The sequence below is a fragment of the Lutjanus erythropterus genome, chromosome 1 (assembly GCF_056507025.1).
Source record: "Lutjanus erythropterus isolate fLutEry1 chromosome 1, fLutEry1.hap2, whole genome shotgun sequence".
Classification (NCBI taxonomy): Eukaryota; Metazoa; Chordata; class Actinopteri; order Lutjaniformes; family Lutjanidae; genus Lutjanus; species Lutjanus erythropterus.
In genome coordinates this window covers 2,840,970-2,866,006 of record NC_139317.1, presented here as the reverse complement: position 1 = coordinate 2,866,006, position 25,037 = coordinate 2,840,970, and the positions used below count along the sequence as shown (strand labels likewise).

At 38.6% G+C, this 25,037-nt stretch overlaps 1 protein-coding gene across 1 annotated transcript in view; it reads left to right on the top strand.

The window, feature by feature from the left end:
* LOC146332469 (uncharacterized) overlaps positions 1 to 20,243 on the top strand; it is a 46,562-nt gene extending 26,319 nt beyond the window's left edge. Inside the window, exon 14 of the mRNA XM_084718284.1 lies at positions 19,458 to 20,243. Within this exon, the coding sequence (XP_084574410.1) occupies positions 19,458 to 19,594 (137 nt within the window). The 3' untranslated portion in view covers positions 19,595 to 20,243. The remainder of the gene's footprint in view (positions 1 to 19,457) is intronic.
* The last annotated feature ends 4,794 nt before the right edge of the window (positions 20,244 to 25,037 follow it).

Sequence of the window (25,037 nt, the reverse complement as noted above, 5' to 3'; positions counted from 1 at the left end):
GACTGATTGGCTTAATAGATAGGATGCACACTCAACCAATCAGTACAATCAGTGTTTGTCCAACACTGCAATAATTAACTAGAAGGTGCAGCCGTAGCCTGTAGGCTTATGTTTATGTGAAGTACACAAAATGTCTCGTCACATTTCCTGTGATTTTGTTGATGTTTTTATTTTGGGAATATTATTTCTGTGAGAAGAATATTCTCACAGGAGCCATTAGGGTCGACTATTGCTTCCAGGCTTCTTTATAATACACTTGTGTTTTTCAGTGTTGCCAGCCGGAGGCAGTGTGTTGTTGTTTTTCTCCCCTGGACTCTCCTCTTTTCCAGCAGACTCTTTGCTACCTCATTTCTACTGAGTGAAGCTGCAGTGAACTGAAGAACCTGTCACCTGTCTTGTTCTTTCTCCTGTTTTTACACGGATCATTTCTGTTTCTGGGTTCTCACTCTGAGACGTGTTACATGTGCATTGTATAGCCAAAGCTAATGGTATGATATTATTTGTTTATACCTCATTCTGTTCTGTATGTGTGTACTTATACTGTTTCAAAGGAGGGAGGATCGTAGTGGGAGGACTGGGCTGTCAGGTGTGACTGGTTTGCTCTTGTAGGACGTCCCCTTAGCAGAGTTTTTCATAAAGCGAGGTCAGGAAAAGAAGTAAATCACGATAATCAGCTATTTGAATTTTGAATCTCCTCTAAAAACTAAGTGGCTTATTGCTGCAGTGTTGCACAAATAATGATGCCGGCCTGTGGGGTGACCTGATAGTTCACTTTGTAAAGTGTACATCCCATGTACTTAGCCAGTCACTCCTCTGCAGCGGCCCTGGTTTGATCCCAGCCTGTGTCCCTCTGCTGCGTGCCATCCCCTCTCTCTCTCTGCTCTCTTTCCTGTCTTTGTCTCTCTCTCTCAATATTAAAGGTGATTGTTGTACAATGCATTTATTTCTCATGTATTAACTATTTAACATGTGTTTTCAGTAATATAAGATGATGCAGAGCAGAACATGCAGTAAAAATGGTCAGGAACATTAATTTATGCACAGATTAACTCTTCCCAAAATTTATTGATAAGGAACCAGGTCGATATAGTTTGCCATTTTTGAAAAGTGGGTCCACAAAAAAGTTTGATGTGATGAAGTGCTCTCTAGAGTGACCTTTGCAATGGATAAAACATGATAAAGTAGGAATTCGATTAAATACTGAATGTAAAATAGGGATGCAACTATAACTTATTTTCACTGGCGATTAATCTGTTTATTAATCTGTCTATTTTCCCAATTAAGTGAACAGTTGTTTGGTCTGTAAAATTTCAGAAAATAGTGAAAAATGTCCATCAGTGTTTCCAAAAGCTGAAGATGACAACCTCAAACATTGTTTTTGTTTTTTTTTGTTTTTTAAAAAACAGAAAATATTCACATTTGAGAGGCTGAAATCAGAGCCTTTTGACTTTCTCTTCTTAAAAAGTTACTCAAACAGATTATTCGACTATCAAAATAGTTGGCAATAAGTGATTAACGTTACATGCCACTGTGTGTTGCTGTCCTCTGCCCAGGTCTCCTGCAGTGATTGGCAGCAGCTGCAGTCAGTCTGCAGTCAGGGCCTGGTGGTTAAAAGCAGGGAGTCTGCAGCTGAAAAGGTTTAGTGAGCCATTCAGCAGACTGAGGTCTGCATGTTTGCAGTCTAGTCATGCAGGGACAGACAGCTCGTTGTCTTTTGTCTTTTAGCTAGCTCCCCCAGCTAGCTCAGTCACTCACTGTCTTTTGGTGCCTCATGTGCTTTGTAAGCTTCCCTGGCTCACAAAGAGACTTGTCTTTTGTGTGTTATGTCGTTTGATTTAGTAGGTTAACCTTTTATTATATTTGCTTTACCTAATTTGAAGTCAACTTAATTTTGCACTTCTTTAATAAAAAATAATCTTTGTTAACACTTTTGTTTCTGTTTTCCTGTCTTCCTTTTTCCCTGGTTAGTTTTAATTATTGTTACACTCCTCATCATGTTACACCCTCTGTATTATCATAGGAGCCATGAGGGTCAGTTATTGCTTCAGGGCGTCTCTGTAAGACGCTGGAGTTCTTCAGTGTTGCCAGCAGGTGGCAGTGTGTTGTTGTGTTTCTCCCACAGACTCCTCTCACTTGTTGCGTCCTCATTTGTGCTGAGTGGAGCATCTGTCTTGTTCTTTCTCCTGTTTTTACAAGGATCATATCTGTTACCTGCACATTGTACAGCCAAAGTTAAAGTGTAATATTGTGAGGACTGGACAAATGACCAGGCAGCAGAGACATGTGCTATATTTTATTGTTTTTCAGATTTGACTTTTTTGTCATTTCTTACTAATATTGATGTTAATATTCACATTTCTTAAGAATTTAACAGCAAACTTTTTTAAAGGAGACGATTGTAGTCGGAGCACTGAGCTGTCAGGTGTGGCAATGGTAAATTCTTTACATGAGGCCTCTCCGTGCCTTTAAACAATGAAATAGTTAAATATTCCTTGTGTTATTTCTGTGCAGAGGTGTGGTAGGTTTGCTTGTAAGTTCAATGATAATAGTTCAATTAAATGCGTCCAGCAAATATAAGATGATGCAAAGCAGAACTTGCAGTAAAAATTCGGACAGGAAATATAACTAATACACATATAATTTGTAATTCATATAATTTATACACATTACAAGATTCATTGATAAGGCCTGCTGTGAATTGGGTCATGATAGTTTGCCATTTTTAAACGGCCCTGGTTTGATCCCAGCTTATGTCCCTCTGTTTTTAATAACATATGTCAAAAAACATTTTTAAAAAGTGGGTACATGCAATGAAGGGCCTCTAGAGTGCTCTTTTAGTGGATAAAACATGATAAAGTTCCTTCTAGAATATTCTCCCACGGGATAAAAATGGATTAAAATGCCCTCTTGGTTTACTGCACCAGTGGATAAAATGAAATGCAGTGACATATTGGCTGCTCTCCATGCTAGAAGCTGTTCCGTGCCTGTGTAGTTGTAGTACAGAGGTGTGGTAGTTGAGTTAAATCACAAAACAATTTAATCTAAACCAGAGATTACAAGTGTTCAACCAGGCATGTCATGTTCACCCCGCTGGCACCGCACCACAAACACACCTTTTCATTGTTGCCCTTTTCATTTTATTTTGCCCACGCCCCTCAGACAGCCTGAACTCACCACTGTGCAGGAGACTGTGGTCTATCAGGACCAAAACCTCACACCACAACAACAGGTGTTTCATAATCAAACAACAACCACAAAAAGCTCCTTGCATGCGAAGAATACAATTGGCAATAAACCCAGACTGTTACATGAGGAAACTGCCCATGGTAATTATTCAAGTATTTAGAAAAACAATGTGGTGTTCCTGTTGTACATTATTTAGTAATGGTAGCCTGCAGAAAAAAGCAAGGTGTGGCAAAGTGTTAGTTGGCATTGATCACAGCCAAAAATACCAGATGCAGTGTTTCAGCTTCCTGTGCTGTTGCCTGGCAACAGAGCTCACTCCTTAGATATTTTATTAAAGATTAAGAAATCACATCTTTTATTCACTTTGTGAAATAAAATGACACATATTTTCCTTTCATTTCTACTTTTCTTTGAATTGGCCAATCGTATATCTTAAATTAACCACGTCACTGATACACTACTGATTTATACATTATTTCTACTATTACACCTTTCAACCACTCAAACACTTCTTTCATCTGAAAACCAATGGGTATATAGCAGTGTTTGATGGTATATTGAAATTTATGTATTTAAAAATTTATGTACAAATTCATGTAGAAAAGTTGTCCCTCCAGTCACTAAAAACATGATAAAATACTTTCTAGAGTTCCCTTCAAATGGATAAAACATGATAAAGTTCCCTCTAAAGTGCACATTCAATGGATAAAAATGGATAAAATGCCCCTTTGCTCGCCCCATCAGTGGATAAAATGCAATGCAGTGACATTTTGTTCTACATGCCTCTAAATGGTTGGGTGTTGTTTTAGGACAGAGGTGTGGTAGTTGTACTCCAAATACACCAATGAATATCTGGCTCTCGCAGCACTGATGGTCTTAAGACCTCAGAAATTGGGAGGATTTTAATACCAAAATAACTGAGTTTCAGAGACTTTGGAGACTAGAGACTATTAAAGAATGAAACAATCAACATAATAAATACACTGCAACAATACTTTTATGTTAAATACTATTGTGAGAAAAAACACAAATACAAAATTATTTTTCCAGTGTTGACTTGTAGGATAAACTGATATTAATCAGGTTTTTTTTTTCATTCATTCCATTCATTGTCCCTGCACTTAAAAGAAAATTGGTGCAGCATATTTTATAAAAGTCCAGCCTCTCTCAGTGTCAACCTAAAGTTTAAAACATGGTCGACCAACGGTGCACATTTGATAAATCTGGTACAGGTAAAAACTCACCTGTTGACTGGAGAGTTTCCAGTTAAGCAGCTCAGTGTCTGTACCCCTGATGGTCGTGTCTGATCCACTGTTTGAATTGAGTTGTGTTTAGAAAGTGCAAAGAAGTGACATGATATTAGATTTCTGTGTCTAATGCAGAGATGTGTGTTTAGTTATTTCAAAAACATCGTGTTTAGTATTTAGCAAAAAGCGTGAGGCTGAGAATGTGCTGATAGTTGTGCAGATCTGGGCTGAGGTTTTGCTTGTTGAGTGTCAGGTTTTACTAAGTGTGTGTTATTTTTGTGCAAGCGATCAGAAAAAACTGTAACGTAAGTCACATGGCAGAACTCATATCACGCACACGACATTATATAAATCTTTTGGAGTCACATTAAAAGCCCGGTGCCTCACTGTCAGATGTCAACATATACCATCTGCATCTGTATGAGTTGATGGGGTGTTGTGACAAACTTAATCATCGATATGCGATGAGTTGGGAATGTGACCTGGTTGTTTGTCAACCCAGTATCACAGCAAGGTATGTAACACACCCAGAGGTGAGCATGACTCCTGAGAAGAGTCAGACTGAGAAACACAAACCTCTTTCAACTGAATGCTGCTATTTGTGCTGTATTTAACATAAACCGTTCAAAAGTTACTAATACTCTGAGTAGTTTTTTTAGAAGAATACTAGAAGAGTACTTTTTCTTACAATTGAGTAATATTTTAGTAATCTAACAGTACTTGTTCTTGAGTACAGGTTTTCAGTAGTGGTGTACACTCCTGGCCACTGAGGAGGAGTAACATTATGTCCTTATATTGTCTGGACAGACGGACAAACAGACTGGTTTCCACAGAGGCTGATGCAGGAGAGCGTCCAGGCATATGTGGGGAAAACACCAAATTTAAACAGAGGATTACAGAACAAAACAGCTCAATACGCAGAAATGACCAGGATTATCCCGTAGCTGTGCATTTTAGTGACGCACATCTCCTCTTTACGTTTCTGTGGCGTTGAACAGGTGAAGCTGCCGCCGTGACCATGACTAAAACAGCAGGAGCTTTACTGGATTCATACTTTTCAGATATTGGCTCCTAAAGATTTGAATGATGAATTACTCCTGAAAATCTTTCTGTGATCGTATATACTAAATGTTTTCTGAAAAAATGCACTTTTGATGTCCCTTTCTTTTGGTTTAAGAATATTTTGAGGGCTTCGTCGTCCAGCTCCACACAGTTCTGGATACGTATGAGTATATCATCAGGTTTATCTAGTAATGTGACCTGCTGATTGTGTCCATTTTTACATGTATGCATCCCTGCTGAATGATATGTGAGGCCCTATTGATTACTGTAGAGGGTTTTACATCATTAAAATTTGGGATGATATTGATCTTTTTAGATGCCATGTTTCTAGAAATCAGGTTTATCCACAAATTTTGGAATCTGCTAATATTTATTGTAACTAGTATTTATATTTATAGGGACCTACTTAATTAAATGTGTACAGTTAGGATATTTAATATATGCATATTTTGATGAATCATGTGTCTTGTTGTATCTGATATGGGGTTCTGTTGTTTCAGTGTTGCTGTTTTTAATGTACAGTGTAAATAGACCCCTATCGACCTCCTTCCAATATTTGCACATGGAATATTTATTTGTAATTTGGATATTTGTTGTGAATGTGGTTTATCATTTGTGTATTTGCCAATTCAGGCATGTCGGGGATACATTTTATTGTCATTGCCTTATTTTTTCTGTCTCTATTTGGGACATTGCTGTGTGCTTCAGTAACAAACTGGACAAACTGTTTGCCTGATGAAGGTCTAGTACCGAAACATTATAGATAAATGATACATTGCAAATTAGACAGCGTTTGTTCTAAATTAGCATGCAGGCATAAAGAGAATGGAACAATGTGTCATCACCTCAATTATAATTGAGGGTTCTTTACAAGTAAAGAGCAGCGTTTCAGGACAGTGACTCACTGCAGCTGTTGGCTGTGACCGATGCCAACTGAGCTTTAAGATTAAGCAAACACATCTTTTATTCACTTTCTATTTATAGTATTTATATAAAATAAAATCTTTTCCCTTCATTTCCACTGTCCAATTTGTACAATTTGTCCAGCAGTACATCTTAAATTAGCCGTGTTACTGATACACCACTGATTTGTTCATTTTCTGGAGCCACATTCAGATAAATCTCACTGTGAGATGTGCTGTATAAACTGTATGTTCGTAATGTTGTGTTTATCTTCCAGAAGCTGTCATGAACTGACATTTTTATCCAGTTTTTAAGACACAGTTTTACACCACATTTTTAGATCCCGGATGTTTTACGTAAAAAATGACCCACAGAATTATTTCCTGGGTGTATATGTGTATATGTATATATTAGGGGTGTAACGATTCACTCATGCATCAGATGCATCAGACTTTAATGTGTAAGATACGTGTGCATCGGGTTAAAAGCTGAATATGAATCGGAAACAAATCGATGCAGCATGAGCGTATCTATACATCTCATTAGGACGCACATATGTTTCATTTGTAGCATCAGGTAGCTGCCACTGTAACTTTCCTCCGTTGTCTCTCCTCTTGCCTCTGCCTGCACCGCTCTCGCTGTACGCCTGCTGCCGTGATCACACACAACAAGCGCTTCCTCCTCCTCCTCTCCTGTGTCTCCTCTTCATTTCATCAAAACAGGGCGCGCTGAAAACAGCGACAGAAATGGCATTGTACTGCGTCGCACACAAGTGTAGAATAAATTTGGGTTTATAAGAAAGATGACAAACGCTGCGCAGATCATTTATTGAAAACATGTCTGACAACAGAGTACAGAGCCACGAGTCTGACCACAGAGACGTCATGTCACTGTGAGAGCAGGTAACATTTCACTGTTCCTCCACACTAATCAAAACCACAGCACTCTTCATATGAAACAGAGCAGCAGATCATCTTACTGCAAAAATACTGATATTTTAAACAGTTTGAAAGTTTGTTCACAGATTCTCATTTAGGCTACAGGATCTCATTTACACATGAGAATAAGATGTTAAAACCACTGTAATGTCTCCTCTCTGTCTCTACTGTCACTATATTTAGTAAAACTATCAGGATGTCTTTTTGCAACTAATAGCACTCTGCAAATGTAAAATTATTCAAATCAAAATGTAAAGATTCACACGTTGCATCGTCTTGTATTGTATCATATCGTATTGTATCGTGACAGAGCTGAATAGAATCGAACCGAATCGTTGTCATTTAAAAAGTTTAAAATATATCATATTCTTGAACATGTATCGAGATACGTATCGAATTGTGTCAGTCAGTGAGATACACACTCCTAGTATATATGTAAATCACTGTTCATATTGTTTTATTTCCTTGTTCTACTCTGAATTGAAGTAATTATCTGTATATACTGTATATTGTGTACATGTGTATGAAGGAACTACAACTCTCTTTTCGTTGTGCAGCCTGTGTTGTGTAATGATAATAAGTGACACTTAGTTCTAGATATTATTAAAGTTAAAATATGTCCAATTTCTGCATTAAAATGTTTAAAAACTCTATACCTATGTTATATAGTTTGTTGAGTTGTGTACTGATGTTATCTTAAATGTTTCTGACAATGATCAAACCAGAGAAATCCATAATTTATTTAAGGTAATGGTGTCTTTCCTTCTACCTGCTGGTTGCTCGAACTTACTGGAAAACACAGCAAAATGCATCAGACAGTGAAAAACAAGTAAACTTGACATGAATAAACTTTAACACATTACCTCGTCCTTGATCGTGATTTCTGACTGAGTCACGTCAGATAGGTTTTGGTGATTGTTTAAGAATGAAGACAACAACTCGACAACTGATCCCACATTACTTCACATATCAACAAACTGTTGTTATTGATTTAATGTGAGGGAGACCTTTAACAGCGGAACATTCATATTATGCGTGCACATAATTTGCACACAAAATATTTCCACCCAACCAGCAGGAAATTCAGCCCAACCCATACTACGTAAGTTCAAAACATCTTCAACGGGACAGACTAATTGGATCAGTGCGTGTGTTCCTCTGTGTTACTTCCTTGGCATCATTTGAGATAACCTCTGAAAAATGTGAGACATTTGACATTCAACAGTGTGGAAATGTCAGCTGTCAATCACAGCTGTCTCTGCAGTTAATATCAACCTAATGCACAGGTGTTCCATTCCATTTAATTTTACAACAGACCTCCTCTAATACTCACACAATGATTTGACTGTCGCACCCTGTGAGCTATGTTTTTCAGGTAGCCTTTAAATCAGCTTCTGTGCATAACAATAATATGTTAATAGAATATAAGATAAAGTGAGTAGAAAAATGTCAGTTACTGTCATAAGAATGTGAAAATTTGTTCTTTTGCTTCTTGCTGTCCATTAGTTTGCAGATTAGTGAGCTAAATTTAAAGTAGAGGCAGTAAAAGTACACAGGTTTTACATAAGTAGATACTTGAGTAAAAAAAAAAAAAGACTAGTAAAAGTAGAAGTACTAGTTCAGCTTTTACACTCAAGAAAAAGTAAAAAGGTACAGGTTCTGAAATGTACTCCAAATACAAAAGTAAAACGTCTCCCTCTGAAAGGACATTTCTACTCGCTGTTTCTGTGCAAAGATAACTGAACTCTTCCTGGCCACATAAGTACCCTTTGGGCTGAAGTAACACTCTGGCATGTGAGAGAGACATCTGACTTTTGGTACCATGGCTGTACATCCCACCTGCCACTGAATTCATCGGCTTATAGGTGTCCCAGTCGACGAGGGGGTCTGTGATGGACTGTGATGTGGTTTACACTCTTGGCCCTGCGTATTTTTTTTTTAGCCACACTTTTAGAGTTTTTAATAATTTTATTTTAATGCATTTAAACAGTGAAAAACATTGTATCAAATTTGTATCGACTACTAGTCAAATTATAGAGGTTGTTTTCACCCAAAAAGGGGCAGAATCATTACGTGGGAGAAAAGAAACCAGATGGGCTCCTCTCATCTGTAGCTGTGTTGGGTGATATGCATTGGTCATTTTTTACTCTTTTTGCCAAGTAAATTGAAGGTATTATAATTTTGTACAAACTTTTCAGTGTGCCTTGGATTGTTTTTGAAGGAGATTTTCATTTTATTTTATTTTTTTACTGAGCGGTTTCACCCATGCGCTAGAAGAATAAGCACAAAGTTGAAAAGGGATGTTTCCTCATGCATTAAACCAAACCAAACCCTGTTTCCCCTGTACCACTGTAACCTTTTCTGACAGCAAATCAGCCATTTGAACACCTCAGAACTGACAGTGCTGGTCCACTGCCTCGATCAAGGTCTGACTGTAGTTACCTGCTAACAGTGAAGCGTCAAATGACCAGATATCCAGGCGAATCTCCTCTGCATGCAGTCTCTGCAGGACAAACTAGTCAGAGCGGCCTTTTTCTTTGCTTCTTCCTTGGCATCACTTGAGATCATTTCTGAAAATGAAAACTTTCTTAAAAATTGAAAATGAAAACATTTGGCTGTAACTGGTGTGTAAATGTCAGCTGTCTCAGTGGTACTGAATATTAGCCTGTTGTATAACTGCGCCCAGTTGTTTACTGTGCAACTAAACACATTATTTGTCCTCTCATACTCATGTACTGGTTCGACTGGTAACACCCTGTATGAGTGAAAAGATATAGGCTCTGAAATGTAATCAAAGTAGTTAATCTCTGACAGACATTTTCACTCGCTGATAACTGAACTCAACTTTTCTCCCTGTTTTATTTAACCTAGTTTTTTATTCACTTTCAGCAACTTTTACAACAATTTGAGTGTATGTTTATGCATCTAGAGGTGAGTCAGGTAGTCATGTAGTCAGTCCGCATCCTGAAGTAGACACGTGTCTTTATGTTTGCATATAACTTTTCTAACAATGAGACGATCTTAATTCCAAGATATTTGATGCCATCTTTTGGCTATTTGAACCCCATTGTTTTGTTCACATATAACCAAATCAGGGGTACAGTGATAAATATAGAGACTTCCCCTTATTGATTGATACAGTTGATCTGAGAATAGACTGAATAAACTGAGTTTACTTGGGTTTTCACTCCACTATGCCCCTGAACTAAGAGTTGTGTAACCAAACCCAAAAAAAAATGGTGTGAAAGATGTTTCAAGACAAATTCAACATAACAATATATAACAAGATGAAAATGACATAAAATGTGTAACAAGATTAAAATAATAAAACAATGCATAAAAGATGAAGCAAGATGAAAAAACAAGTCAAAAACAATATAATGGACGTGACAGGACAAATATGACAAAGAAGATGCAACAAGATGAAACAAGACTAAGATGGTGTAAAAGACATGAGACAAAAGGACTTAAAGATGTAACAAGACAAAAATGACATAAAAGGTCACATGTCACGCTGATTTGCTTCTCCATTACTGCTTTTATTGCGCCGAGCTGCGCCCGAGATGGACCCACTCTGCAGTGAGCAGAAAACAAGCCTGACTCACCTCCAAGCGGGATGCTGTCATGTCTCACTGACCGTGGCCAAACTGTGACAATCCTCCTTTCCTCCCCGGTGAATAAGCGAGTCTTCTCATGCTGAGTTTGTTAACTTGTGTGTGCAGGAAAGTGTCTTTATGTTCAGCTCTCAGTGCTTCTGCTTCAAACTGAAACTCTATGTTTTGTGTGGCAGAGTGCTATCAGCCAGTTTGCAGCCCGCTGTATGAACAGTGCTCTCCATTTGACTGACTGTTTACACCATATTATATAGTTATATATATAATATTATATATATATAAATATATATATTATATATTATACACTCACCTGCCAATGCAACTACGTCAGTTTGAAACTGTCTTCAAAATGATTAGAATGAGAATTGTGTACGAAATACAGTTGTATTATAAAATGAAAAACCTACACACTGTGACTGTGCCCAGATTTAAATTCCCTGACATTAATTACTGGTGTTCTCATAGTTTCAATAATCTTTTCTATTGTTTGCTGAAACCAGTTTTGCAGCTGGTAAATTATTCTTCACATAGTGTACATACCATTCATCCTGGCAGCTCCTCTGGCGAGCCTGTAAACGTGTATAAAGATGCTGCAGGTGGATGGAAGTGGCAGAGCATCTCGAGAGAATCAGAGGTGAGTTTCGGGCATCATGGCTTCCACACAGGTGCTCCTGCTTCAGCTGCTCCTGGTCACCCTGGCGTCTGCGTCACATCACATGGGGCAAAAGATGCTTGTCATCTACAAAAGAAAAAACCCTGATGGAAGTCACGAAGTGAGTGATAAAACTTTTAATGATATGCAACATTCTTTATGAATAATGTTTTTACTTTAAACCGCACACCTGAAATAAATATCTTATATGTGGCCTTAATCATTTTGCATAACTTAGACTTCGAAAACTAGAATGTCTTCTGAGAGGTAATTAGAGGCTTCAAGTCATCAATGATATTCAACTTGTGGCACATGAGCAAAATCTGCCTCCCAACCATTTTCTAATCCACAATGAAAATAAAGTGACTCATCCTGCAGGAACAGATGTGCCTTTTTGAATTTCTTCAGACTTGGATGCGGGGATGAACTGGTCAGATTTTGGTGGTCAAAGGTCACTGTGACCTAACCTGTAACTAGTTATATGTAACTGAATTAGAAAAGTTCTTAACTTCAGTACAGCAACCGTCTCTAACTGCACAACTGCTTAATCGGATCTTTTGTCCACAGGTGGAAATCCGCACCAAGGCGACCTACGGTAGCTGTCAGTACCATTACCCCTGGTCTTGTTACAGAGGTAACTGTGGCACTGAGGACACATCTTACAGGCAGAAAGGAGTAACTGACAGCAGCACCAGTGCACCAACCGGTTTCAGCCGATGGTGTGAAACTGAAACAATCACCAGAAGAAATGTCTCAAGTGACAAACCTTTTCAGTTCAGGTGAGCTTTACGTCTTATTGTAATCATATTAATGTTGTTGCTGCTGTTCTTGACATGAAGTTTGCAGAGCATCATCTTATTCAACAGCCATATTTAAAGTTTTTCTGGTAGATGGAGTATTTAAAGAGTGTTGTTTCCACATATACCAGGGACTCTGACTGTTGTTGGCTCAGCACTCGTAACGGCGTTAATTCTTGGAGGATACTGACCATGGTGAACTTGGGAACAAGATCTGACACCGGAAAACCAAACAGACCACCAGCTATCGGCATCCTTCCTTTTATACGGTAAGTTCCCTAAAGTTACCATGAAACATTTCAGCTAAGCCAGGAGTCAGCAGCCTGAGGCTCTGGAGCCACATGAGGCTCTTTTGTCCCTCTCCTGTTACAGTTATAGTGGTAGTCTAGGAGTCGGGAAAGAAAGTCAGTTGCACATTTATAATGGTAATATTGCTTTGAAACTTAGGGGGTTTTTTTTCCTTTTGCATAAAGGATCTTTGGAAGAAGACTGTTAAAGACTAACTGTTAATGTGTCTATTAAAGCATGCCTGAGAACTGCCCACGGTCATACAAGCTGATGGCCTTTGATTCTGATGGTGACGAAGTTCGTTCCAGATATGGAAGTGTCAGCGGAGAAGAATGCAGCGTGTGCAGCCTACCTCCAGGCTTCTACTTAGATCAGGTTAGTTAGAAAATCAGTTTCTTAATACGTTATGCACAACGCCAGATTGATGTTTTCCCTCACTTGACTACTAAATGTTGACATTTTCAGGACTCTTCCACGTTATACTACCGTCACGTCTCGAACAACGGCAAAGTGTTTGCATTTGAGATGTTGGCGGAGGACTTCCCGCAAAGTAGCATCAGTCTGTCCTACGCTGACGGGTCTCGTTCTGTCGCTGGTCCACTGGTGTACAGGAGAAAGAGACAGGCCCCACTAAGCACAACACCACCCCCACCTGCTAGAACCACCCTTTACACTGGCAGCGCAGGCCGGAGACACACCACCGCTCCTCTCAGCAAACTACCTTTTCACTTCATGTTTCTCGGTAAGTCAGTTTTTTTTTTTAAAGATTATTTTTTGGGGCTTTTGCCTTTATTGTGATAGTGACAGCTGAAGATATGACAGAAAAGGGGGTAGAGATAGAGGGGGGATGACATGCAGCAAATGGGCTACAGGTAGGAATCGAACTGGCAGCCGCTGCAGAGGACTGACAGCCTCAATACATGGTGCATACGCCCTAACAACTGAGCTATAGGGGTGCCTGGTAAGTCAGGTTTTACTCGTCTTCATAATTGTCTCACCACATTTTTAATGAGCCAAACTGCACTTAATCACATTCCAAAAGAAACCCTGCTGCTTTCATGAAAGGCCAAGAGTCCCTAACCCTAACTCGTTTGTAAATTTTGTTTCCCAAACTCTCTGTCCTCTTAAAATCAAACATCAACTTTTCATGAGCTTAGACAGAAGACAAATCATTTTTCATAAAAGCCAGTGTGGCTCTAGATATGGCCTTTGACATTTTATGCAAGTTTTACAGCCACTATAAATTCTCCCACTCACCCAGTGTGTAGTGTAAACTGAGATGAGCTGTTTACAACCTGCCAGCTCACCACCAGATGCCACTAAATCCTACACACTGGTCCTTTAAAGGGCTTATTTACCCTAGGAAGTAGGAACATTTTCTCAACATGTGAAGGAATACTTAATTCCCTAGTGTTCCTGAAAAATGTAGACTCAGGTAAAACTATATATTAAGTTCTGATTCATAAACAGCAGCAAAGTGGCAGTGTTCTTATAGGTATAGAGATGCCACAAATTGCACATATGATCTTTATCAGTTTAAAAGATAATTTTACGAGACAAGAAAGTCTCAGATTGTCATAGTTTAGTGTAGTTTAGCATGTTTAGCATCTCATCTCAAACGATATGCATCATCAGCACCAACATCGCTGCCCAGTGTAACATTATCTTACCTGAAGCGTTTTATCAGCTGTGAAGATAAAGAACTAAGCAGATCCAAACTCGCGTGACTCCATCCCAGTACGAAAATACACAGGCACCGTAGCTTCAGGGGCTAACGTTAGCTCTTTGGAGGAAGAAAGTCTTGACGTCAGTTATGCACCTTCTGGGTGTGAAGCCTTTCTACTTAAGTCTGATACTTTAACAGTTTCACAACAAACAGTGACTTTCTTGTCTTGTAAAATTATCTTTTAGATGAACAGACATCATATGTGTAATTCATGGCAGAATCAAAAAAACATTTGTCTCTCTCCATTGACTACAATACATATTTTTTCTGCAGTAAGGTCCCATGGTGGTCCACCAGAAAGGACTTTGGCTGTTTATTAATTACTTATAACATTTGCAATTTAAATTGATCCAGTGGACCCACCTGTATCCTCATGTGTGGAGGGACACTTCTTGCCAAAGCTTGTGGACCCAACACCTAAACATGGTGAAGAAATTGAAGCAGAATACGGCAAAGAACTGAGGATTCCAGTCAAAGCACAAGTTTCAATGGCAACGTAAGTGAGATCCAACGTGATCAGTGTGGCAACAAAACATTCTCAGTATTTCAGCAAGTAAGATAATGTCAGCATTAATGAGGAAATCTCTCATCCAGATTGGACAGTATCGCCATGACGGGCCCGCTGAACATCAGCAAGGAGGCGGTCTCAAATGATGAGTTTGTCATTAAGTACACGGCTTCTCCAAATGACCTGGGAGAATTTTTCCCAGTCTGCTTTGCTGCTGAATCATCAGCAGGGTGAGTCGAGGCTTCATTTCCTCTATGACAGAATTAGTGTGTAATTTATTATGTGTATATTTAGTCTTGATTTAGTTAGTATAGTTTGTGTCAGAGGTGGGAGTGAGACACCAGTGAGCAAGTCATAATTCTTAACCAATGAGTCCCAAGTTACTGTGGAGAGAATTGAGTTCTCCCTCTAGTGGTAAATAGAGGAATGTAAAACAAAAATGAAATAGTAACAATAATAATTTCTCAAAACTACAAAATATTAAATTCATTAAATACATAAATGAGATAATTGAAATGTAATTCAAAATAAGTTTTATTTTTCCTGTATATTTGTTTCAGTATCATGCCTGAAGCGAATGCATATATTATCCATGATTACATGATAAAATTTGCTCTAATATTGTGATACTTGGATACTTACATTACTGATTACATTTTTAACAGGTAATTAGTAACTGTATCAGAATTCATTTGAGGTGTTCCTGTTGTGACGCTGCATACAGTCAGTCTCCTCTTACCATCATTATTAACAATAAAATCTGTGAATCCAGTTGTTTTTTTTTTCATTTTTGGCCATAGCTGGTCAGCCCAGAAAATGCGGATATTTAATTGAAAAAAGTCAAGTCCTTTCAAGTCAGCTGTCTCAAGTCTAAGTCAAGTCTAAAGTCATGAATATCAAATAAGTCGAGTCTTTTATCAGCTTTAGTTAAGCAAGTCTCAAGTCCTCAGATTTGTGACTGCAGTCTCCCACCTCTGGTGTTGTATATGTATGTTCTTCTGTGTTTGGTGTTTGTAAAATACATCTCTAAGCAACAAAGTAGAGTGCACTGCTCATGTCATAACAGTAATGATTTTAACCAATCAGTCTCACCAAATCTGCTCACTGATGCTTTCCAGATCTCGCAAGTATCAGTCAGAGATGAGGTGTTTTCTGCTGAAAATCGTGAAGCCGAAACGTGAGTGCAAGTGACTTTAAAATCAACATTTTGACGTGAATTTACTGGAATGTTGCATGTTGTCACCAAATACATCACATGCTAAATGATGTCATTCAGTGCCAAAAATCATCTACACATGGCTGGTGTACGTTAGTTTGGGTAAACTTTACTTCCAGTCCAAATTTAGAACCATCGATTCAGAGCCGACCCGAGACTTTATGGGGCCCCGAGCAGAACTTAATTTGGGGGCCCACCAGTGGCTCAGTGCTGCAGAGCTGCTGACTATTGTTGATGCTTGATCATTTGCACAGCTACTGCAAATCTAACACACCTGTTATCGGTTGTTTTAGTTGTAGCTGTGTTGTTCACACCATGTTAATCAGCTTGGCATTTTTTTACCCTCCTATTCTATTTTAATCTTAAAACGGTGTGGTGAATAAATGTATTAATGTCTTGTATTATATTGTATTCTATGTATTTATCATGAGAGAGTGAAAGGTCAAAATGATCGTTTATGGACGCTCTAGTTGTTATGGACTTCTGGCACTTATAGTGTTAACACAGGTTTTATTTTACAATGTATTTTAAAAAATATATGCAGTTTTCAGCAAAATGTTTTGAAAAAATATATCTTTTCTTTAGCTAAACCCAATGTGATCTGCACTGAGACCACAATGACAGTAGAGGTAGACAAATCTGCATTCGATGGAATCCACGAGTCTCATCTGCGGCTCAGTGACCCCTCCAACACCGTCTGCAGCCTCACAACTCACTCCAACAGCACCCACGTCGTCGCTGTCGTCCCCCTCAACGCTTGTGGCACTGTGATCGAGGTACCGCAGGGTCATTTGTTTCATTATCCACTGCGCTCTTCTCTCAGTTTGTCATTTTCATGAAACCTGGCAGGAGCGTGTGGAATAGGCCAAGGAAGAACCCATTAAATTTTAGGGCAGATCTGAATCACAGGGCAGATACACAAATTATTTTTCACCCATTGACATCGTGAGAAAGGTAAATTTTAACAATAGTTTTTCAGTTGTTCTGGCAGGTACAACTGAATAACCACTGTTTGTTTAACATGGGACAGGTTCTACACAATGATTGAGTCAAAATTCTGTTACTGCATTACCTGTGTCTCACCGAAAATGTTTTCAGAAACATATTTTTGTGCATTGTTCAGCTGCAATGTGAGAAAGATTATGACCAGGCGTCCACCATTGTGTCTCATTCAAACAAAGGCTGAAGCAAAACTTCAGGTCATCTACGCGACAGTATTCAGTCATATTCATAGCGCCACCTACTGGCAACAGGAAATTACCCTAACCCTTGATGTACTTTTCCCTGTTGATCAAATCCAGCTCAGTTCTGGTCAGAAATACCTTGAAGATGCTTTATTGTGAAGAATGTGAGTTTTCATCAAAGTATTGCCCTGGTGACATTGAAGTATGAGGACTGAATACAGGTAGTGCTTTTCCTTTTCATTAGCAGTATGAGAACTGATTATATAACCTTTTACTCTGCAGGAAAAGGGTGACAACCTGGTATTCACAAATGAGATCACCACGTTTGACAACATCCGTGACGTGATCACCAGGAAGCACCTGCTTGAAGTGCAGTTCTGCTGCGTGTACGCCAAACAGGGAAATGTGACACAGAGTTTCAAAGCACACAGGAACAATGTCACAGTGTTGGAGAAAGGCTTCGGCACGTTCACCTATGGCTTTGAGTTCTATCCTAATAACCAGTTCCAAACCATGATTGATCCAAATTCATACCCTTTGGAGTATGAGCTGGGGAGCAGGATTTACATGCAGATAGATGCCACCTCTTCAGTCAACAACACCGAGCTGTTTGTGGAGTCCTGCAGAGCTGCACCATATGACAACCCAAACTTCAGGCCAACCTATTCCATCATTGACAATGGGTAGGCATGAGTGCGCCCCCTAGTGGCAATAACAATGTGTTTGTAAAGATTTGTTGTTTGCTTTTATATTAGAGGTTTGTGATCGTTGGTTGTCTGCCACCCAGTGTTTGCTGAGCTCCATCTATCCATCCATCTTCCCATTTGTATATTTGTAGAGATGGAAACTAAATGTGTTTCGCCTTGTAGATGATCCTCTTACCTTAGAGGCTCACCTATGCAATATGGCTGCCTGGATGTAAAAGTCAATGCTTTACTTACTTTTCCTTTTCATTGGAACTCCTTCAGTAGAAAAATATACTTCTCTGACCATGTTCTTTTTTCTCTGACCAGGTGTAACGTGGATCAAACTGTTCAAGTGCATTCGTCCAGCCACATGGGAAAGTTCAGGTTCAGCATGGAGGCCTTCAAGTTCATCGGCTTGCATGACCAGGTGAAGGACTGATCATGTGGAGAAAGTTAGTCTAAATATATCTGAGAGGTGTTATTAAAGTATTATCTAATGCACAGCTGCTAGACTCAAGACAAGTGTGCCTTAGCCAGGCCAGGACATTTTTATGGAAAGGGGGCTTTAGAGGCTCAGTGTTTCGGTGGTCAGGCATTGATGTGAAAAGCACATCTTAAAAGCTACAGGTTGTAACAAGCAGTCAAAAAGGACCACCAAATCTCTCAATGCCTGAGACTTATCACATCAGTAATTGATAAAAACAAAAAACATTTAAACTTATTGATGCAAATTAAATATAGATTGTTAGGATGATGATTATTGTGGGATCCCGAAAGAAGAGATGACACAGGTGTACCCGAAAACAATGTTTAATACGAGCTCGGGTTCTTCCACATCATACAGCATGCAGAGTAAGAAGGAATCAACCAAGAACACTCCAACAGTTACAGCTTATATAGGGTTGTCTGAGTATACATAACCGGTTTATTTTTGGACCATGCAAATATGCCAACGATGGACAGAGTCTTGTCCACCAGACTTTCTGCCAGCCATATATCTGTTACCATACACGTCATGTAGGAGCGTACAACATACCACACTGGTCACAGAAATACATCCTAACATAGATATAAAGGAAAGTCTTTCGACGCGGGATCTGACTACAACTCTGCTGTTTGTCTACTTGAAGAGACAATGGTTTGTCTGCTGATATGATGACAGCATGTTCTGTTGTTTTCAGGTGTACATCAGCTGTTCAGTCATGATGTGTAAAAAAGGAGACCCAAACTCCAGGTGCTCGCGGGGATGCATCAACTCCTCAGCATCAGCCAGAAAAAAGAGAGAGGCTGTCACCGAGACTTCAATGCACCAGATTTCCCAGGGTCCCCTCCGCTTGAGGAGATCAGCCGATCACGCCGACGGCCCAGGTATAAAAACAGGAAGTGTTTTCTCAACAGCACACCTGCTCTGTTTGAAATCAGATTCAAATTATGCTTCTCTTTTCTGCAGTGATGAACCTGAATCTGAACCTGGTTTTCATCGCTGGATGTCTTCTTGCAGCTGTTGGCATGATCTCTGCAGTGGTCATGTACAAAACCAAAATGTCAAGTGCCAAATACAAACCTCTGCCTGCATGTGAAAGTTAAGATGGCAGCGTGGGCAGAATACTAATTCATAACTACACTGAAGCTATCTGATGCTGATGACTAGTGTGGTGATGTGGGTTTCCATGAAGTTGTAGGTTTTAATCCTGATTAATTTACAGTCTATGGTTGAAGCAAGCTCCAAAAAATGACTTAATTACAGTAATGTGAGTAGTTGTAATTAATTACTTCCACCCTGGGTGTCCAAGTTTATGTTGATGTTGAAGGGGTGAGAATCTTGTAGCACCTCATGATTTGATGTAAAACGATTATCAATGCCAAATCTTAAGCTTTTAAGCGAAGGGATGCTGGCCGTATCTATCTGTGGCTACTCACAGTCAGCAATCCTCAACACAATTAAAGAAGTTGCCTAGTTACATGTGTGTCTGTTATGTTTCACCATCCAGTTGTTGTAAGGAACATGCAGCCCGTATTACAAAATTATTACAGGTATTGATGATGCCAAGAACTGGGTTTTGAATATCAGATCATGGACTTGTGAATTGTGATACATCTAAGAATCAAAAAGTTTAAAAACAGGAAATACAATGATTAAAAACCAGGCAATTAAATTAAAATCAGGAAATTTGATTGATTGGTCTACAATAATAACATTAAAAATAAAATAAAACACCTTTGATGGCATAATAAAAAAAAACGAAGGCATTAAATGTAATTTTAAGGTATAATAAAATTAAAAACAGTATACAAGATTGATTAAGATGCATTAGCAGCCATTTAGAAACACAATGGAAGGGCAGTTAAAACAGCCTGCAGAACATAGACTTTAATACACTGCTATAGAAAAGCTCAGTTAAAATCTCATGGTGATATAACCTCTAACATATAGTAAAACAATCACATTTCTGTTTGTACTCTTGTGTTGTGCTGTACAGTGGCACTGGGATTAATATTATATTGTATTAACGTGTCTTCAGTGAGGAAAAAGTCTGAGTTTATGCAAATAAGAAACCAGACAGAAAGTTTTTTCAGCACTGAAAGGATCCTGAACTGGTACTGCAGCTGCGAGAGGTTCACTTTTTCAACTGTACAACCGCTTCAGCTTTTAGGGATCACAGTATGACTTCAAACATGTATCTTGTTTTTGTGTGTTGCCTGATTCAGTCATTATCATTCCTCTGTCAAACTCATCACACTGACTTAATCATTTATGATACTCTCGGTTGATGGATCAATAAAAACATCTTTCATGAGTTTGATTTTGTCCTCTTCTTTCCTTGGCATGTGGTGCCATTTATCCATTTATAGCATCGGTTCCCAACCTAGGGTCCGGGCCCCACTTAGAGGGGCACCAGAAATTTCAGGGGGACCCCGGGACTTTGTCTGCTCTGAGGTCCTCAAAATCAGATTTGGACACGTCAACTGAAATCACACAAAATGACATTTATATACAAAATGATAATTTCGCCTCTTCATCTCAATTAATCAGATGTTATTATGCTTTTATTTTCTTATTTTTATTATATTTTGACATTGTTTTGTCTGTTGGAGTCATTTGTTGAATAAAGGGAATTAAACTTGGGGGTAAAATGACAAAAAAGTTTTGTATCGTATAAATTATTAATGATTAATCAGTTGTGAGCAATGGTTCAGGAAAACGTGCAAAATTTACAAATCAACAGTTAAAAGTAACTAATCCTCTGAGTATTTTTTGAGATGAATACTTTGTATGTTACTTGTACTGAAGTATATTTCTAACACCAGTACTTTTACTGGAAATTAAGTAATATTTTAGGAATGTAACAGTACTTCTACTTGAGTACAGATTTCCAGTACTCTTTCCATCACTGCTATTAGGGTTGTGAATTTTGTGCATTTTTCTTAACTGATAGTTAACTGATAGAAAACTGATTCATTATTACAGGCAGAGGCTCCAGCTCCGCCGCGACCCGTCAAGGATAAGCGGTTACGGACGATGGATGGATGGTGATTACAACTTCAAGCATTTTTCAGACCTTGAAAACATTAAAATTCAAGTGTTTTCAAGGATCTCCAGCACCTGCACAAACCTGCAATTTATATAAATAAAAAAAATATTATAGAAACTCTGCTGTTCAGCTGTTCACTCCCTGTTAAAATCTGCACACCCTTTCAGTAAGCAGAGTTTTTCACTCTTTGGTTTTCTGTGATAAGTTGAACCGAGAATGTCATTTATCCTTATTTATTCAGGATGGATGTTCACATTCATTTTCACTTAAGTTCAAATTTTTCTGTTTGTTTCCTTCGGAGTCACCAATTTCTTGAGGAGAAATAAACTTTTCTGTTGAAAAGTTTAGCCGGACAATTTTCCCCAAAGTACGAAGAGCATGTGTTCTCAATGTTTTTCACAATGTAAATGTCAAATCAAATTAAATCAGGACATCAAATACTGATGTTTTTTGTTGTTAAAGTGTCCAGTGCACAGCAAAACATGAGAAAATAAGGAAAAACAGGCAGAGCAGGGTCTCTATGATTGTATGGGTCTATATTTTAAAAAATGCATGCTATGCCTTTAACATGAAAAACATTGTCTTATTTTGCTGAGTGATCTGCATCCAGCTGTTGCAGATGAAATTGCTGATAAAACAATTGTTCCTGCAGTGGGACAGAGAACAGTCACACCATCTTGTGGTGTATCAATGCAACAAGCCTAATATTTATAATTAATTCATTCATTTTCTGTAACCACTTATTCCGTGAGGGTTGCGGGTTGCTGGAGCCTATCCCAGCTGACACTGGGCGAGAGGCAGGGTTCACCCTGGACAAGTCACCAGTTCATCGCAGGACTGACACATAGAGACAGACAACCACTCACACTCACATTCACACCTACGGGCAATTTAGAGTCACCAGTTAACCTGCATGCATGTCTTTGGACTGTGGGAGGAGGCCAGATAACCCGGAGAGAACCCACGCAGACACAGGGAGAACATGCAAACTCGGCACAGGAAGGCCCCGCCCCAGCAAGCCGGGGGATCGAACTCAGGACCCTCCTGCTGTGAGGCAGCAGTGCTAACCACTGCACCACCGTGCCCTGCAAAATGTAAATTAATGCAATATTTTACCAGGACAATAAAATGACACTTTTTATAGCTGAAATAAAACTTTAGAATTATAACATTTTGACATAAATTGACAGTTTTTATTCCAGAGCATGAAAGAACAGTAGTTTAAAGATAATTTAATGCAATGCCATTACACAGAGAATCATAAAAGACCTCAGTCACCCCAACAACAGCAGTCAGGGAGGCGTAACAGTTTTTGACTGTGCTCAGTTAACATTCTGGCTGATGTGGAAACTTTAACAGAAACACTGGACTGCTAATTTCTGAACACAAGCAAGACAAACAAATGCATCCAAATACAGGACTAAACAATTGTAGGCCAATCAGCAGCCAGTAGCATTTAAAGCAGGGATGTCAAACTCATTCCAGTTCATTGGCCACATACAGTCGAATTTTATTTTTTATTTTTTTATCTCACATAGACAACAACCATAACCTATAAATGACAGTCACTCCAAATTTTGTCCTTTTTATTATAAAGAAGTAACAAAAAAATCTGAAAACATTCACAGGATGGAATTAATGGAAATGGAATTAATGACTGAAATTTTCTGCAAAGCAAACATGCCAACCTCGAGACCTCATAGGGAGGATTTTGAAACCAAAGTGAAAAATTTCAGCTTCACAAACTTTCTTTCCAGTATTCTGATTTTTAAAGAACGAAACAAATCTATATGTACACTTTTTTTTGGCAAATAGATGCCTGCAGATTATCCATAACTGACACTTATTAACTGGAAACACAAAGTAATAGCAAGCGTTTAGCCTTACTGAGAACAAAAAATTAATTTTAGTGTATGTATGTCAAGATGCTCTTATAAAAATGTGCCCCTTTCCTATGATGGTAGATTGAATGGGATTTGTCTGAGCTGTTCCTAAACGCATCAAGATGTCAAATACAAACATTTTATGTTGGTGAACCGTCCCTCACACAGCAAAACAGAGAGAGAAATAAGAAAATGCAGGCAGTCAACAGAGTTACTGCAGATTCAGCCACCAACACACACTTCTAGTGGCTCATAAATGATGACTGAAGGGATTAAGACTTTACAAAATTTTCGACAAGGAAAAAAAGGGGGAAAGGATGCAAAAACTGGGAGAAAGCCAGGAATTGTGACCCTGTGAGGAAATTGGGAGAGGGCACTGTCTAAAGTCTGAAAGGGGTTGCAAGTACGCTGCAAAGTCACCCAGTGGGCTGGATTGGATGCTTTGGTGGGCTGGTTTTGGTCCATGGGCCCTATGTTTGACACCCCTGGTCTAAAGTCACAGCACCTCAGTTAAAGTACTAATTCAGTGTTCAGTGCAACTTTAATATCCTTCATATCAACATCATATCAACATCGTGTAGCAATAAAAGTTGTGTTAAAGCACCAACAGGGTTAGGAGGGTTACTTTAAAAATGTAATCTGATACAGTTACCTATTACATGTTAAACTGTCAGTAACATCATCCAAGTATCACAATATTAAAATAATGTAACTTGGTTACTCTCTGTTACTTTTGGATTACCTCAGTATAAGATATGTTGACATTGTTTTGCCTCATATTGTGTTTTTAGGGCTGCAACTAATATTTATTTTCATTATCATCGATTTACTCAATTGATTATTTCTCAGTTAACTGATTAGTTTTTTTGCTGAATGAAATGTGCTGAAAATGGTGAAAAATGTTGATCAAAGACCAAGATGATGTCCTCATATGTCTTTTTTGTCCACAACTCAAAGATACTCAGTTTACTGTCAGAGAGGAGTAAAGAAACCAGCTGGAATCAGAGAATTTGGAATTTTCTTTATTAAAAAAATAGATGCAGATTAATTTAATATTTGATTAATAATAGATCAAGTATTTTATGTTTGTTGTCAGGTTAATTATTTTGTCCAGCTGTTCCTTCCTTTGTTTTGCACAGTTTATTTATCACCCAGTGAAGCATTTTTTCTGTACAGGCCATGATAATGCATTAGCAGCTGTGTGTGCACTGTGCATGGTAGGAGATCGTTCTTTGTTCTAAAACTGAAATCCTAGTAATAATCCCTATTTTTACTAAATGTGTCAGTAATCTGATAATGTCTGTTTTATCTTCAGTTACTTTTTCTAGGATTATGTTATTCCATTATTCTACAAGCCTGAGGGCCAAATACTGGATACTGACTGATGAATTAACTATTTGGGAATGAATTAATAAATAATCTTTGCTGACGACCAGTCTAAATATCATTATTGTCTCACTGCAGCGAAAAGTTGGATGTAAATGTGACGACATTTATTATATAATTTTCGAGCAGCCCCTGAATGCACCACGCAGGGCGCAGCCTGTCCTCAGAAGCAGACCCTGGCAGGGATGGGCGATGGCACAAAGTTAAGTTTCGATATGACACCACACC